Source organism: Python bivittatus, unplaced genomic scaffold (genome assembly GCF_059951505.1).
Source record: "Python bivittatus isolate LINGU-HERP-01145 unplaced genomic scaffold, Pbiv_v1 ctg000580_np1212, whole genome shotgun sequence".
NCBI lineage: Eukaryota > Metazoa > Chordata > Lepidosauria > Squamata > Pythonidae > Python > Python bivittatus.
The window spans coordinates 11,398,616-11,416,774 of NW_028277087.1; the positions used below are offsets into that span (position 1 = coordinate 11,398,616).

Below are 18,159 nucleotides of genomic sequence, written 5' to 3' on the forward strand. Positions count from 1 at the left end.
TATGGATTCTTCTGTTGCTTGCCATATTTCTGTAGATATTCTATCAGTTTCTGTAGCCTTCTGACTTGATAATGCCTGGAGTACTGAACTGATTTCCTAACACTAGAGTTTCTTGAAAGTACACAATATGTTCTAAAGTGTCTTGGATATTGACATTCCATCTTCTTGAAATCAGTTACTATCTGTTCATGGGTGATTTTTAGCATGTCAATTCAAAGTTGCAACCTTCTGAGTTCAGAGATCTTTTGGAACTCTCCTTGTTTTTCCATAACTGTTTCTATGTTTGAGGCCTTTACAGATATTGTTACAATACTACTAATTGTGTCTTCCAAAAGGTCTTTGAAATTTTTTGTTAAGTTTCTTTCTGAGATCTTCCCTCCTGAGGTCTTACTTGGTTTTGGCTCTCTTCTTGGGTTCCATGTCTGTTCTGACATCCAGTTTGCTTTCTTTGTTTCTTGGTCTTTGGCAGTCTTTTTTCACATTCAGTCTTTACAACTTCTTTCTTTCCAGAATTCCTTTGGTACCTATCAATGTGAGGTTCAAGACTTCAAATTGATTTAGTTTGAAAACTCTTTTTAGGGGCATTAGTGGCTAGGTTCCAACAATACAGGTAGTCCTCACTTAACAACAATAGGGATCTGAAAATTGGTCATTAAGTGAGTCATGTCCTTGTTAAGTGAACCACTTGGTTGTTAAACAAATCCAGCTTCTCCAATGGACCTTTTTGCCAGAATTCACTTAACGACCATTGTAAAAAAGGTAGCAAATTGCAATCACGTGACTGCAAGGGGGGTGTGATGGTTTGCGATGGTTGTGTGAGTACAAGTTGTAAAGTACTTTTCCTGAGGCTGTTGTAACATTGAACCATCGTTAAACTAATGGTTGTTAAGCGAGGACTACCTGTAGTTCCCAATGTACCTAATAGATCTGAACTCCTGCTTCCTGTGCTACTATTCCCAAAGCACAGAGTTCCCTCAACTTTCCCAGACTCTTGTTCATCCACTTTCCCTTGCATGTGCACATAAATGATTCTTGAAGACCTGATGTTGGGTTAGGCAGTTTTGGAAAACTTATACAACAGAGACTCAAGATGAAATTTAATGAAGCTTTATCTGAATGGAATGCACACAAGAGGAGGTGGTCAAGCTCTCAGCAAAAGTGTACAAATACCAAAATGAGCTGGCCAGTAGCAGAACAGTGTCCATGAAAGCTCATGTAATATCTTATTTATTCTACTCCAAACTAATGTTATTGCCTGATCAAAATAGATGGCATGATCCTATTTCTTGACTGAATTGAGCAGTCACTGACACCATTAGTTTAGCCAGGACTTAAATATGAACATATAAAAGTACGTTTTTAAAGATTACAGGTGCTCCTTAGAAACACTATTTTTCACCTATAATACAGAGAATTTAAAATTAAAATGTTTGGATTTAAAAATATAGAAGCATTCAGAGTCACAATCCCTTATACACGCTGTTGTTGCTAGAGTTTGTATTTTACACTTCCACTGCTGTTCTACAATTCCTGTGCAACATAAGTGCTGATGAAACAATGTAGTTCTCAGTGCAACCCCTAGCCCCTCCTGCTTTTCTTTGGGAAAATGCCTTTCATAAAAAGAAAGCCTTTCACTGAGTGGTGACAGCAACCCTGGGAGGAGGAGCCGCATGCAACACAGTCTTCTGGCTCCTTTCTGCAGACATATGCTCCAGTCGTTCTGTGTAGAAGCCATTGAAGTCCAGTCTAGGAAAGAAAGGGTAGGATTATGTGGGTGGACCATAGAAAGGACTGAATTAAGAGCTCTGCTAGAACAAGAGTCCATCTAGCCCAGCATCTACTTTCTCACTGCCACATCAGATTATGAGAAGTTGCAAGCAGGATGTGAGGGCAAAAGCTGTTCCCCAGCAACAGGAATGGAAAGCCATGTTGATAGCCACTGATAACTGATTGCCATTGATAATCCTTGCTCTCCAGGGGTTTATACGCTCAACAGAGATTGTTGAGGAAGAGGAATATTTTTTCTGAGAAAGAGAACAAATCTCTGCTCACCTGTAGATGATATTGATCATGCTGTGCTCACAGTCATTGGTGCTGTAAATGCTCAGTTTGTCCAGGAGGTCCAGGAGATGCGCAGAGAAATTGCTGTCAAACTTGTTTATTGTTGCCTCAAAGCCAGAACTTACATGCAAGGAATCTGCCTGCTCTGCTAAAAGCTGAAAAAGCAAAATACAGGAAATGAAGCACCATTTCTTTCTCCTTATCCCCAAAATATTGAAACTGAAAGGGGAAGAACCCTGCAATTTTATGTTGCTTTACATACATTTCATAGAAAATTGATTTTTCAAACAATCAAAGGACGTAAATGCACTGAAAGACTCTTAGAACTTGCAAACTCCATTATGAGAATCTCTATTTGTATTGTACAGCATTAAGAGAAAAGGCGCTGCACTTTCCTACATGGTATTTTTTCAAAATATATGGAACATGTGTCTGGTTCACATTTAGCCATAAACTATGGTCTGTAAACCACAACTTACTAGGTTCATATAACAAACCAAAATGAAACAAGCCACATTATGGTTTAGCTCTATGTGTGACCCCAGTTAGTGATTCTGATACAGTGCCAAAATACAATGGCCTAACATTTTCAAGTGCTATGTTGGAAATTAATGAGTAAGGGAAGAAGGGGGTAGAGCTTGGAGCCCACAACCTACCTTATTAGCAAGCTGCTTTCGTGTGGATTCTTCTACTCGTTCCTGTTTAGTAGGTGGGCCTCTCATAGTCCCATGCTCTACAGTGAGGCGGTCCATTTCATTATCCAGCTTCATGCTGTGGGAAAATCTCTGACAGGCAGAAAGAAAAGTAGAAAGGATGGAGTATTCAAAATGCATACATACTAGGACTAGGCATCATCTTTCATGTTCCAGAGCATGTAAGAGCATGAACTCAGTGCCTGTCTGCATAATGCCTATCTTTAAAGCAGTGTTGCTTTAAAGATTGTGTCAATCTATGACATGGTAAGGGACAATTGCCTAGACTTAGCTTGCATTACTGAGATGTGGTTGGGTGGTGCACATCTGCACTCCCAGATTTCATGTCCAATGGCAGCCATGAAGCCAATACTTCTACTTGGTTTTGTTTTGGTTTCGGTATATGCTGCCAGGGGCAAGTATAATTGCAGCAATTTACAAATCTTGTAAATAAACAAATAAGCTGCATCTTTTCTTCAGACAGCTGTGCAATCCTGGGAAAAAGGAACGACTGCTTTAAAGTACTGCAGTTATAGGTGTTAATGCTCATGTTCCAATCTTAAGGCATACATGTATCCCCTTTGGGGTCCTAAATAGCCCAGCAGGTGGCCCTTCTCAGCAAATCTAGAGTGAGACTTATTCCATAGCTATATGGGTCCTACCTGCATGCAATTGGTGAACATGACACACACAGACATTAGCTTGGAAAAGATCTTCAGTAACTCTGGATTGGTAAGCATGCAATCCTTCAAGCAATTATCCAAGAAACTTGTGTGGTGACTCAAGACATCATCAATATTGGAGGCCTATTGAAGGAAATAAAATATCAACCAACCCTTCCTCCAGCAATCATGGAAGAAAATTTAGAAGTTGTCTAGTGTAATCCTGTTTGATGCTCTGCAGAACAGAATCCAACTTGTTTATCTCACAGAAATGGTGGCCAACCTCTATTTAAATATTTCTCTTCAGATAGTCTGCCATCTTCCAAGGCAGCTCCTATCCTTTGGAATTTTCTCCCTATGTTTAGCTGAAACTGGCTTCCATACCATTTCCAGCTATCAGTTCTAGGTATGTCTTCTGGAGCAATACAAAACTAGTTTGCTCTAAAGCCTCAATTTATACAATAATCTGGGTACTGAATTAACTGGTTTTCAGTGTTCACATAATACAATCAATCACAAACCAATCAAGCGGGCTGGGGGTTGAATAACAACCAAGTCACAAAGTAACCAACACTAAAATTAATCAAATTATCATGTTGTATGAATGTGACTGCTTTTTTTTTTTTAACTGGCCTGGTTAAGCATGTCATGTGAATCTAGCCAAACTGCAGCAATGATGTAGCTTGGAAACATCCATGCAGCCAAAGATTTAAACAAGGGAGGAAGCTAGATTAGCAATAGCTGATAAAAAAGGATGGTAACTGCTCATGGTAGGATTGGATATCTTTGCTCTGTCTAGAAAATCTACATGTATTTCAGAAGCATCTGGTTTAAAGAACTGTTAAAGTTCTAAACTTCTTGTACTTGGAAATAATGTTTATCCATTTGCCTGGTTGCCGTAGGCAATCAAAAATTCCATCCAGGAAGCCTGCTCAGGAATATAAACCATGTTCTGTGGATTTACATGAGCCCTAGTGGCAGGAATTTTTTTTTCAGTAGAAGTCTCTCACAGCTTTGCTAATAGGCAGTTAGAATAGATGGCAGAAACCTACTGGCTCCTATGGTTTTGACTCAGCAGCATAGCTAACTCTTTAAACAATTATTCCCGCTAAGACAGTTTGATCCAGACTAACCAACTTCAGATTCTTCTCCAGAATATGCCATGTTGGTTCCATCACTTCAAACATCATATAGTATTGGATGTTCTGCACAAAATTGAGCATCCGCTGACGCAGAGTAAAAGCACCTGCAAACCTAAACAGAGAGGAGCAGTGAGCACAAGGAGGGAGTTCACTAATTGGGATTGATGAAGCTTGTAAGGGAACAACAAACTTAAGAGAGATTGTCAGGGTAATAAGTCCAAGCCTGCCACTGAGGGGTAACATGCTTCTGAATTTGGAGTGGCCATTGTTCTATTTGCAGAAACCAGGATTTGGAACCAATGCTCATTGTAGGTTTCAATTTCAGTTTCCAGAAATCTAAACAGCAACCACTTTGGTTTCAATGATACATTATGGTTCAAGTAAGTCTTCAATTGTAGTTAGTGAGCCACATAAGAAAGTGGTATAAAGGCAAATAGTGCATACTCTCATTAACTGTTCCCTGCAGCTTAATGTGTCATGCAAACACATCCTCAGTTACTACTTATGTTCTGCATGCAGATGGGCTCAATCCATGACATCTTCAAGGAGTGTTGAGAAAGAAATGGCAAAAATCCAGAAAAGCCACCCCCAGCACTGCAGACAATACTGAAGTACTAACAACTTCACACAATACAAGGCAGTTTTTCATGCATCAGCTGCAGCTTCAAATTTACTTATCTTTCAAACATTCATGATGTTTAGCTTTAGGTCAAAACATTTCACTGGAGGAAAGGGAAGGAAAAAAGCTGGAAACCATTAACATAAATGAGATCTCTACCTTCACTTTTAGAATGGCAAAAAATTAACCATCTTTGTTAAGAAAGCAAAGACTCCTCTCTGCATCTCCATAAGAGGGGCCAAGAATTTCCAGGTTGGGAAACATGCCTTGGCAGGGAAAGATCATAAACAGAAGTCACAGGGAGAAGGCTGCTTGCATAAATAGCTGAACAACTATCTCTAGTCCTCTGAAAACTGAAGGATTATTTACCATTTTGATGAATGCAGTGAACACTGCTTAGCTGTTTTGCTGCTGATCCAGACATTGCATAACTGCCTCTCCACGTGCTTACAATAAAACATGTGTCTGAAGAGCATCTGGTACCGTGTTAAGGCTTTTCTAGAAGTCAAGCACAAAGATAGCAACATACAGAAGTGTAATCTTAGAATATTTCTGACCTATGAGCAATTGCTAAGCAAGCGTTAGATTTTCCCAGAAGGAAAGTTATCTAGGCAAGGACAGTTTTCATTCCACCCTGAACACTTCCTTTATTGGGATCCCAATAATCAATGATCAAACCACCACAGAATTATAACGATGGCAATATGTATGAACGACTTGCTTCTTTCTGTCAGAAATTCCTCTCTCTGGCTTACCTGTTGATGATGAGAGATAATGGCCATTTCACAATGTAATCAAAAGAAAATGCTTCCAGGCCACTGAGAGAGAGCTCTGTTGGATCAGCATTGATTATTGCCTTCTCCTGCTTTGTCTCAATGGCCAGAACTCGCAGGAGCTGTGTTATGAGATCATGTGGCATCAAGTCAACCTTGAAAAAGACCACAAGAGCAATGAGGTTAGCTTAAAACCAAAATAAAAAGTTGACAAATGCAATATGGGAGCAGAAATCATAATCTTTTTACCAAATATAAAGCATTATTATTATTAAGTAATTAGGTTAGATAAAGTACAGTGGGGCAAAAAAGTATTTAGTCAGCCACCAATTGTGCAAGTTCTCCCACTTAAAAAGATGAGAGAGGCCTGTAATTTTCATCATAGGTATACCTCAACTATGAGAGACAAAATGGGAAAAAAAATCCAGAAAATCACATTGTCTGATTTTTAAAGAATTTATTTGCAAATCATGGTGGAAAATAAGTATTTGGTCAATATCAAAAGTTCATCTCAATACTTTGTTATATCTTTTGTTGGCAATGACAGAGGTCAAACGTTTTCTGTAAGTCTTCACAAGGTTTTCACACACTGTTGCTGGTATTTTGGCCCATTCCTCCATGCAGATCTCCTCTAGAGCAGTGATGTTTTGGGGCTGTCGCTGGGCAACATGGACTTTCAACTCCCTCCAAAGGTTTTCCATGGGGTTGAGATCTGGACACTGGCTAGGCCACTCCAGGACCTTGAAATGCTTCTTACGAAGCCACTCCTTCGTTGCCCGGGGTGTGTGTTTGGGATCATTGTCATGCTGGAAGACCCAGCCACGTTTCATCTTCAATGCCCTTGCTGATGGAAGGAGGTGTTCACTCAAAATCTCACGATACATGGCCCCATTCATTCTTTCCTTTACACGGATCAGTCGTCCTGGTCCCTTTGCAGAAAAACAGCCCCAAAGCATGATGTTTCCACCCCCATGCTTCACAGTAGGTATGGTGTTCTTTGGATACAACTCAGCATTCTCTCTCCTCCAAACACGACGAGTTGAGTTTAGACCAAAGTGTTCTACTTTGGTTTCATCTGACCATATGACATTCTTCCAATCCTCTTCTGGATCATCCAAATGCTCTCTAGCAAACTTCAGACAGGCCCGGACATGTACTGGCTTAAGCAGGGGGACACGTCTGGCACTGCAGGATTTGAGTCCCTGGCGGCATAGTGTGTTACTGATGGTAGCCTTTGTTACTTTGGTCCCAGCTCTCTGCAGGTCATTCACTAGGTCCCCCCGTGTGGTTCTGGGATTTTTGCTCACCGTTCTTGTGATCATTTTGACCCCACAGGGTAAGATCTTGCATGGAGCCCCAGATCGAGGGAGATTATCAGTGGTCTTGTATGTCTTCCATTTTCTAATTATTGCTCCCACAGTTGATTTCTTCACACCAAGCTGCTTGCCTATTGCAGATTCAGTCTTCCCAGCCTGGTGCAGGTCTACAATTTTGTTTCTGGTGTCCTTCAACAGCTCTTTGGTCTTGGCCATAGTGGAGTTTGGAGTGTGACTGTTTGAGGTTGTGGACAGGTGTTTTTTATACTGATAACAAGGTCAAACATGTGCCATTACTACAGGTAACGAGTGGAGGACAGAGGAGCCTCTTAAAGAAGTAGTTACAGGTCTGTGAGAGCCAGACATCTTGCTTGTTTGTAGGTGACCAAATACTTATTTTCCACCATGATTTGCAAATAAATTCTTTAAAAATCAGACAATGTGATTTTCTGGATTTTTCCCCCCATTTTGTCTCTCATAGTTGAGGTATACCTATGATGAAAATTACAGGCCTCTCTCATCTTTTTAAGTGGGAGAACTTGCACAATTGGTGGCTGACTAAATACTTTTTTGCCCCACTGTATATAAGGGAATTTATGCAAAAGGCATTTCTTCTATCCACAAAATATAGTTTGTTGCATGTGTACCCTATTATGGAATTATTAACTGACAAGTGAGAGTTGGGTAGCATATAAGTGTAATAATCATAATAATCATGACCCTTTGTCTTTGGTAGTTTCTTGAAACTCACCCAGTTAAAAGGCTTTCAGCTGCATGTCCTCTTGGCTTATATAGTAAATGCTACATGAATTAATGTTCTGTTGTTAATAGTGTATCTATTATTATGGTTGTTTCAGGATTTTTTTTTGCCCTATAGGATTTTATACATTGTATAATATTTTACCTGAATCAATAGACCTGATTACAATCATAACCACCCCCCGCAAAAAAAAGACTACCACAGTAAGACATTGCATAAGCCTAACAGTTACAGCTCATAGTAGGGCAGAGTTTGCACACAGTATAACAAAACTTAGCAACGTTTCGGGATACAGAATTTAGAGAGGAGCGGGAGATCAATTGCAAGGGAGTGTCTGTATACAACTGGCAGTGTAACAGAACATGAGTGGTGGTTTTTATTGCACCTTTTATTGCACCTTAAACAAAGGTACTTCACAGGTGTACCATTGTTTAGCGAAGGAAATTTTTCTATATTACTTCTGAATTTTGAAACAGGGATCTTATGCAGATAACTAACCATATCCATACTAATCGGTATTTTGTAAAGAGGTTGTTAATAAATACATCACTGGTAAAAGATGGTCCCATGAAAAGCCACAGAAGTGCAATTTCTTGAAAACTGCGTTTTCCCAAATGGAGTCAAAAGAGCCAATCCAGCTGGGTTTTGCAATAATTTAACCTAAAAGTTAAAACTAATAATCCAAAGGCCAGATTCAACTTTAGTAACTCCTGCTTCCCAGTGAAGCACCATCTTTGGAACACAGCGAGGGACCTGGAAAAATTCTCAAAAATTGGGATTGGACTTTGCATTTAGCTTTGTTTTAAAGACAGGACAGAAACTTTGAAATTAAATAAAATAGGTTTCAGTTCATTTAATTAAATAGAATAGTTTGAAAGTTTTGTTATAAATTTACACTAGTGTCACTAACACCAGATACAGATAGTCTTCACTTAACGCCCTAATTGGGACTGGAATTTTCATTGCTAAGCAATGCAGTCATTAGGTGAAATATCACGTGACTGCACTGCTTAGTAACAGCAGTTTGGTAGTCCCAGGTAAGGTTCTTAGCCCAGGACCGTGCTGTCGTTAGGCACGCTTAGGCAAGGACCTCACACTTCTCCTGCTCTGCCGTGCTTGCCTCTACTTCAACTCCTATCTCCCCCCCCATCTCTGCCCTTTTGGCTGCCCTGTGCTCCTGCTGCCTGGCCTGGCCCTTCATGAGGCAGCTGCTAGCTGTGTGTGACCTTGGGAAGGCCTTGTGAGGCTTTGGGACGGCCAGCAGCTGCCTTGTGAGGGGCCACGCTGGACGCACCTTGTCAGCAGCGGGAGGAAGAAGACGGTGAAGGTCAGCTGGGGTGGTGGAGTGCAGGGTGGAGGGGGTGCAGGACAGAGGGGTGGAGTACAGAGTGGTGGGGTGGAGGAGTGCAGGGCAGCCAAAAGGGCAGAAGATGGGGGGAGATAGGTGGGGGGAGTTGAAGTGCACCCTACAGTCATAAATGCAGGTGGGCTGCCAAGCACCCAAATTTGGATCATGTGACTGCGGGGGCGCTGTAATGGTCATAACTTCGAGGACCGACTCTAAGTACCATTCATTCAGCGCTGTCATAATGGTTGCTGAATGAATAGTGATATTAAGTTATGATCACTGATGATCTGGGTTTTGCCACTGTAGCCCAAAATACAAAATATAATTGACTATTCCAAATAATGTGTATCCCTGACATGGTTTCATATTATTCGCTTGGTAAAGACAGAAACAGATAACCTAGGCTTCCTAGCTTTTATCTGTGGATCTGAGATCCGTCTTTATTTTCTGGCTTTTAGAACATCTTGCCTTCATTTCAGGCTGCAAGAACTCACTTACCTTTAAATCATCTTTAAATGGGTCAGTGTTAGCTGTGCTCATACGTAATGCTAATTCCAGAAGAGCTTCCAGTCTAGTTGGAATGATATCATCCACTGGCTTTTTCAACTCCTCTTCTGTCAAATCCATGAAATGGACATAGAAATCACCTTGGTCCATAAGAAAATAGTGTTTGATGGACCTGCTCAACAAAAAAGCACATATTAACTTTCTGCAAGAAGAAATGCTACCAAAAGCCAGCATGTTTCCACTCTCCCTGAATCATTTTCTTGGGCAAAACAAGGAAAAAGCCATACTTTCTGAATGTAACAAATGAAGCAAACCTTAAGTGGGCCACAAGTTCCTTTTCATCCATCAGGAAATCAAGCAAGACTTTGCTGGCATAATTATAGGCCTTCTCTATCTGTTCCACATATTCACGCTCCTTCAAAGTATAAACGACCTCCTTTGCCACTGGGCAAGTAACATCATGACCACACTCCCGGACCACATTTAAGTACTTCCCTGAAGGGAGAAGGGAATAACTCAGGTGGGCACAGACTGAATAAAAACTCTGCATCAAACAAGGCTTAATTTGCTCTGCCTTGTAGTGGAGCCAAAAGAAGTGGGTTAACACATGGCACACTACAAATACATTTAAAAATAACTATTATCCTCAAGGGAGCCAGTCTGATGTAGTGGTTAAGGCATCAGGCTAGAAACTGGGAGACTGTGAGTTCTAGTCTGGCCTTAAGCATGAAACCAGCTGGGTGACCTTGGGTCACTCTCTCTCAGTCCTAAGAGGCAGGCAATTGTAAGCCACTTCTGAAACCTTGCCAAGAAAACTGCAGGGACTTGTCCAGGCAGTTGCCAGGAGTCAAGACTAACTTGAAGGCATCAATAAATAAATAAATAAAAATCTCCATGATCTTTTTTGGGAAGACCCATCAGGTTCCAGTTCCGTAGGGTTACATAAACTCATTAGTTGACTCATTCACAAGATAGGCTACCTCACATAGTCCTTGTGAGAATAAAATTAGAAAGTAAGAAAATGCCATCCTGGAAAAGCTGGCTTAAGCATATTCCAAAATTACAGACTAATTTTTTGCAAAAAGGCGAGTGGTATTCCGTCCATAGGACTTCCTCAGGCTCCATGAACAGCCATGGCTCTTTCATGATAAAAAAAAAAATCTCACTCTTAGCTTCCAAAGGAGGCACATTTCATGTTTTTAAGTACTTAGTCCCCCCCCACCCCCAGGAGCCTCTGGCCCCTTTTCTGCTCATTGACAGACAAATGCTTACCTGTGCTAAGAATTTTATCTGCAATCTTTTGCAGGAAGGAGGGAATCTGTTGCTGGACAATGGTGTATCTTTGATCCCAGTACTTATCATTATAGTCCTCCTGGATCTTTTCCTTTTGGAGTTCATGTTCCTCCACCATGAATTCACTGTAAAAGTAAAAACAATCAATGTTTGGGAGTGATGAAGAGCAGCTGGGGATGGTAGGGAGAAAGGGGGAAATTAGAGTACAAAAGCGGAAGAGGATTTCTGGTTTTCTAGGGTATTATGCTCTGGCAATGCTAGCACACCACTACAATCAGTGCAGACAATTTTACCTTGCTTCCCAAGCATGCCATAGTTGATACATAGACCAAAGAAGAAAAATGAGCGTGATTCCTCAGGGTACCTATAAGGATCGTTGATAATGCCTCTGTAGATCCACTTTTCCAAGATTTCAAAGTATGGAACACTGGCAGCTTTGGTTAAATAAAGACACAGCTCCTGGGCTTGGCTGTCTCCTGTGTAGTTGAATGTTTTGTCATGGAGTAGGCTGAGTGTTGAACCTCCCATACATTCACCCTTGTCTATCGAAGTAGCTAAAACAAAAGACACACTTTTAAAAACTTCACTGTGAAGAAATGCATTTCTAAGATCTACTGAACCAATCACTCATCATGAAAGATCCTTCATTTGCTGAAAGAATCTGCTGCATACTTTCTACAAGTATCCCACCTGTTTGAATATTCAACTGCAACACTGCTATCCCACTAAATGTGCAACTTCAAAAAGACTCACTGAGCTTAGTAAATTGCATGCGGAAAAAAAATTAAATACAGCTCTCAAGTGCCACAATGCAATTTTAAACATCTCTGAATCAGCAGGAATAATTTTGCAAGCAGAATAAATGCTAGTCAAACTGATGCTATCAAAGTACACATAAAAGTGATTGTTCAGCTCTAAGCGATCAGCTCAAATTAAGCATGTTCTATGGTGAAACCAAATTCTTTATGTATGTATTCATCTGTAACTTTGAAAAGGTCCTGCTATTCAGCTCAATAGGTTTCCAGAGTGATTTAAATTATCACACCTAAAATTATAACAAGAATGATAGCCTCAAGGCAGCTTACACTACAGTACAAATGCACAGTCACATAACCCAGCAGTCTTAACCCCCCTGGCTGAAATATGGAGTAATAGCATGCTTCCTTCTACTTCTGAAGTTTTAGGCCTCTGGCAGACCTGAGTATTCTTTCTGGCTGGAAAGTGGTAGAGAGGGAAGCGCGTGGCATATGAGGGCTCTCTTCAGCCAATAGATATTTGTTAGCCCTTGCTGAGACATTTTTCCTTGGAAGCAGGAGGTGCAGTTTTCACATCTTTGATGCCCTGCCTCATGTAGTCAAAGAACAGGTATTATTTTAGACCGCCAGACAGTGTAGTTACTAAAAATAGTAATTGAATTAGGATTTTGCTTTAGACAAACAACTGAAGAAGAGAAATACAGGCAGAAAAAATCCATCTGGTTCACTAACAAAACTGGCCATACTACAGATACAGAGAAATGCTTAAAGCCATCTAGCAGAAAATATTTGCCATCACCCCAATAAATCAAAACAGAAAAAGAATTCCTCACCAAGAGAGGCCAAGATTTCCATGGTTCTCATTGTGGGCTGGATATAAAACCAAAGCTTCTGCAGAGAGAGGAGTCCTTGGCGCTGGAGATGTTCCAGCTGGGTTATCAGGATCATATACTCTTTAATGAGGGTCCTCATTGCTGCCGCCAATGCATGATTCACTTGTCCATATTCAAAGGAAGATTTCTCTTCCACAAACCTGCAAAGATCCAAGCCTTTTGTCAATCATATATGCAAGACCAAACCAGTAGGATGGTTTGTTAGCTAAAATAGGAGCCTGGCATTCTAGGGTAGTTGCAATAAAGCACACAAGGGATGGGCACCTACATAGTTCTCCCCCAGTGAAATTTCAAGGCAATCACTGGTACCTGGATATTATGGAGTAACTTGCAGCGACAGGGAGGATTCTAGTGACCAGTTCCTTAACTGACATATCTAGATTGGGATCCACTAAAAAAGTACGATTCTCTCTACCAACAAGGGGCTGTGCTGTGATGTATCTGCCGTCCACACCTATCAAAACATACAGCAAGTCTTCCACAACTGCAGACTCTTGGGCTGCCAATGGTAATGTTCCTGATGGGAAAACCAAAGAGATATGTTATTTTGGGGAAGGGCTCTTAAAAACAAATAACCTTCAGACTTCTGGAGAATCAAGTTTTGGTATTAAAAGGATCAAGTTTAGATGCAAAAGAATTTTCCCTGGTTTGACAGAGTAATGTACACAGATTAATTAATATCTCTAACTATACATCCCAGTTCCTTTGAGGTATGCTAGCAAGAAACTGGATGTTACTAGCATATATATATAGGTTGAATGTTTAAGTGCCAATGAAAGGCTCCAACCAAACAAATGGTGTTGAGCTTCAAGATTAGATGGTCTTATAATCTACCACTTTTACTTACCTATTGGCACAGTTGTATCTGTGCTTAAACTAGAGCTAGAGAGAAAGTCTCCAATAAGAGCTGGTCTCTCATACACCCAGGAAGGGAACGATGGGATAGGCTGGCCAGAATTTTTCTTGTTCTGCTTTTCTCTGAGTGCCTTTCGTACAAGTTCAAGAGGCTGTCAAACAAAAAAGAGACATGAGCACTCTCTGAGTGAAATTCTTATCAAATGAATAAAAGAAGCCTTTTTGCCACAGAAGAGATGAGACAAATTGGTTCTTTGTCACAGCAGGGTGAAATATTTTTAGCAATGAATTTACTGCAGGGCCAAAAGAAAAAAAAAGAGTGATGTTATCTATCTTTATTTGAGCAGTCAAAAATATTTCTTAAAAAAACCCCAACCAGTTAATACCACACTTCTCATACAGTCTTCACATTCCACAAAGAGCTCAAAAGTTGTACATATAACTGAAAAATTGAAAGGTGCCAAGTAACATTGTTTAGTCCTCTTTAAGCATCCACAACCACACTTTACAAATACAGGATCGTCAGAAAATGACTGAAGAGCCAGGCTAGTCCATACAGGAGGAAGCATTCCTCAGGCCACTCAGGCCTGGCCTCTAATCATTCAGGGCTTTAAAAATCAACATCAAGATAGTGAACTGCGCTCAGAAATGAATTGGCAGTCACGATAGCTAACAGAGTACTAGATAGGTTATAAGTAACCTTTCAGGGCTATATTGAGTAACTGAAGTTGTCAAAGGATTTTCAGAGATAGCCTATATATAACATATTGCAGCATCTACCCAAGAAGTTACTAGAGTATGTATAATTTCCTCATGATTCCTTATAACTTTTGATAAATATATAATATTGGATAACCTCAATTTTTGTTTCTTGACAGGGGATATGTTCTTCATTCACAATCAAAGGTTTCGGCAATTATTTTATTTGCAATCTCTTCTATCACCTTCCAACATCAAAATAATTCCACTAGATGTTTTTGGCAATAACCAGCTGACGTTCAAATAGCATTCCACATCTTTCTTAGAGGGAAGCATCTATGTTAGCAAAAGTGAAAAATTTTAAGTCTGAGAAGAAACTTATAACACGAATTTCTATTTTTCTCTCCAAAGTTATGATCTTATTTAAAAAAAAAAAACCGAGGAAAAAAGCCTCCCCCCAATGGCTTCAATCTTTCTAAAGGTTTTCTAGTAAGAAGTAAATCACAATTGCTTATTAGGAAAATAAATTTCACTCCCCCCCAATAAATGTGGAATCATAAAGAATATGCATGTACCCTTGTGACTGGCTTATATACATCAAATACACAAACAAAGGAAGAATCTCAGAGACCTGCTGCAAGCTGGAGCCAGTTGTCACAGTGCCCAGCTGTTTCCGTAACTCCTCCAGTTCTTGAACAGTCATTTTGGAAGTTGTTGAGGGGACAGAGAAAGTGAGGCTGCTGCTACCACTGTTACTGGCTGCTGCATTTGCTGCAAGTTCTGCCCTTTCCTTCGCATTCTGCTGCAAGTATTGTAGAGTCTAAAAAATGGTCCAAAAAGCAAAACTCAGAAATAATGACGGCTCCAAAGTCTTTCACATACACATGGATGATTTCCTTCATTATTATTCATTAAACTTGCTGTACTTCTGGCTATCAACATATCTGGACATCTACTTTCATTTCTGGCAATTCAGATACCCCTTCAGATTAGAGTATCCTTTTATGGAGTTTGGGTGTCTGTATGGCAAGATGAGTTTTGTACACAATCTTTTAAAGCGTTCAGCTTTTGGTTCTGTAGCACAAAGCTCTCTTGCCCAGGTGTTCTTGATTATAGCTTTATAGTGAGTACCTGTTAATAACTTAATTCAGTTTCTGAAACATCCTTGAATAAGTGTTTACTTAAAAAAAATTTTTTTTTTAGGATGGAATGTATTCTCTTTGTGCAGAAGATCCTCTGTATTAGTTAAATGGGTTTCAATTATAAGGAAGCAGATTTTAGCTGGACATCAGAAGAAAGTTCCTAATGGTAAGAACTGTTCAACAATGGAACAGACTATCTTGAGTGATGGTGGACTCTCCTTCTCCAGAGGTGTGTAAATAGAGACTGGATCTCTTGTCAGTCAGTGATGCTATACTACTGAATTCCCACACTGGACAGGGGGTTTAACTAGATCAGGACAGGGGGTTGACTGGACAGGGGGTTTGGCTAGATCAGGGGTTCCCAAACTCTTCAGCTCATTGACTCCTTCATGAAGTTTCAGATTGTTCATCAACACCCAAACATTTATTATATGAAAATAATTTAATAAATACTACTTTAACTAATAGCACTACAAATAATAACAACAATGGATAGTCCCATCAACCCTTAGTGGTTGATATTGACCACTTTGGGGAACCCTGGACTAGATAATTTCCCAAATCTCTTTCATCCCCTACATTCTATTATCATCTCCAGTAACATCCCCAATTAAAAAGACTCTGGTACTACATATAGAAATTATTCTGCCCATGGCCTTGGAAAACTACTGTTACTTAGACTAGACTTTTATTTTGCTTTGCTGTATTCCTCAACTCAATGCTGTTACTTTGAGAATGCAAGAGAATTTCCTTCTTGTTTCTACTCCTTTCTGGACCCCACTGAGCAACCGTGGTTGGTCTTGACTCCTTTAATGCTTGGTATCCTATTCTTCTTACCAACACAACTAAAGAAGAATTAAAATTGCTTCTACCTCTTTGTCTTCTGTAAGCTTGGACAGCAGATACACAAGTGAGTCAAGATGCCTTGTGTTCTTTGATTTCAGTTCATCGTATTTGTTCAAGAAATCTTCTGGAGTCCGAGAAAACTCTGCAATTTTAACCTAGGGAGCACATTACTGTTATTATTATTTACTTTTAAAATTTTAATTAAAGAATTTATATGGCGGCCCAACTTGAGAAGTGCAACTTTGGATCGTGTACAAAAACAACCAAAATAAAACAGCCAACAATAACAGTATTGTTGTTATGTATTACAAGAGGAAAATACACACATATTTATCTATAGACTTCCAGAGCACTTTTCTACTTAACAAAGCCTCTTTGCTCTGGCATGAAGCAGAATTGCTAGGCAGCCAGACTGTGATCCTGTAGTGGGAGGAAAAAAAGCTGCTATACATTTTCCCTCTCTGGTTGTATTTGCATCATATATGTACCCACCAAGCCATTCCTCTTTGGGGTATGCAACATTATGCAAAAGAAGAGGAGTGAGGAAGCCAAAAAAAAAAAAAAAAAAGATAAAGAGACCAACATCACTTACACATCTCCCCATGTTTCTTCTATCTTGGCGAAAACATCTTTGCTATCACCATGTCTATACACCAATAGACCAATAACTGCGGGGCCCAGAAGAAGAGCCTTCTCTGCCGTTGCCCCCGCCCTTTGGAACATTCTCCCCCCAGAGGTGTGGGAGGCCCCCACCCTACCGGCCTTCCGGAAAGAATTAAAGACCTGGCTCTGCCAGCTTGCGTGGGGTGATAACAACCTTACCCAATCCTGGGGCTGGCTAGCGCCTCAAGTGATGCTCCCTGAGTGACTGCTAATTATTTTTGATTTATTTATTTTCTATTTATTATTGTAATTTTGTAATTTTAATTTATTTTAATTGTTTTGTGAACCGCCCAGAGCTGTTTAATGAGATGGGCGGTGACAAATTTGATATATATAAATAAACAGTTTAATTTTGGTTCCTACCCCAAGCAGGGGATCGGACCTGATGGGCTAAATGGCTCTGCATAACTCTATGAATCTGGATTTGCCTGGCTCACTCCGGGATAAAAGATGGTCAGCGAGGCCAGCAAATACGAACACAGCTTCCGTATTTTGAAGGAAACCAGTAGCTCTTTTAGGTGGCAGAGGCCCCCTCTGGGTCACTGGACCCAGAAGGTGCTTTATGGGTATCTTCATCTCACCAGAGTTTATGCTAGGCCAGTCAGCCCTTTTAAAATTGATTTTTAAAAACACTTTACCGTTGAACATTATTACTGCCGAGGAACAGCCGAGTGGGCGTACGCAGCTATCCGTGATCCCTGTACGGCGTTTACTTCAAAATATCTCATTCTCTTCTATACAAAAGGCCTTTTGCTATCAAATTGGATATTCCCGGGCCCGAAAGGACTCCGCTGTCCGCCCACCGTCCTCCCCGACCCCCGTTTCTCCCGGCCGACCCACCTTGGCTCCGAGGGCGGAGGCGGTGGTGGTGAGATAAGGAGCGCGGTTCTTCTGCAGCAGGTCGATGTAAACCTCCGCCCCTTCCCCGCCGCCCCGCACTCGCAGTAAGCTCAGGAGCTCGTTCACGTCGTGATGAATCCGAAACTCGCTCATAGTGACGAGAAAGCAGCATTAGCGCTTCACCAGGGCAGCAATAACAACCCTGCAAGGCAGGACCATACTTATTAGGAGCAAGGTACCAAAGCCTCTACCTTTCCTGGCCCGCCCCCTCGTCTCCCAGCAACCATCCTCCG

The 18,159-nt window shown here is 40.6% G+C and overlaps 1 protein-coding gene across 1 annotated transcript; it reads right to left on the reverse strand.

The window, feature by feature from the left end:
• Window positions 1-1,091: 1,091 nt before the first annotated feature.
• On the reverse strand, window positions 1,092-18,152 carry TUBGCP2 (tubulin gamma complex component 2). The gene is made up of 17 exons (XM_007433147.4): window positions 17,867-18,152; window positions 16,390-16,518; window positions 15,007-15,195; window positions 13,669-13,828; window positions 13,131-13,338; window positions 12,762-12,961; window positions 11,538-11,727; window positions 11,153-11,298; window positions 10,195-10,375; window positions 9,872-10,052; window positions 5,932-6,104; window positions 5,546-5,674; window positions 4,549-4,669; window positions 3,416-3,559; window positions 2,718-2,846; window positions 2,053-2,216; window positions 1,092-1,746 (listed from the first exon to the last, which is right to left on the reverse strand). Exons 1-17 carry the CDS (start codon window positions 18,017-18,019, stop codon window positions 1,632-1,634), a joined length of 2,712 nt encoding a protein of 903 aa, XP_007433209.1. The 5' UTR covers window positions 18,020-18,152; the 3' UTR covers window positions 1,092-1,631.
• Between the last annotated feature and the right edge of the window lie 7 nt (window positions 18,153-18,159).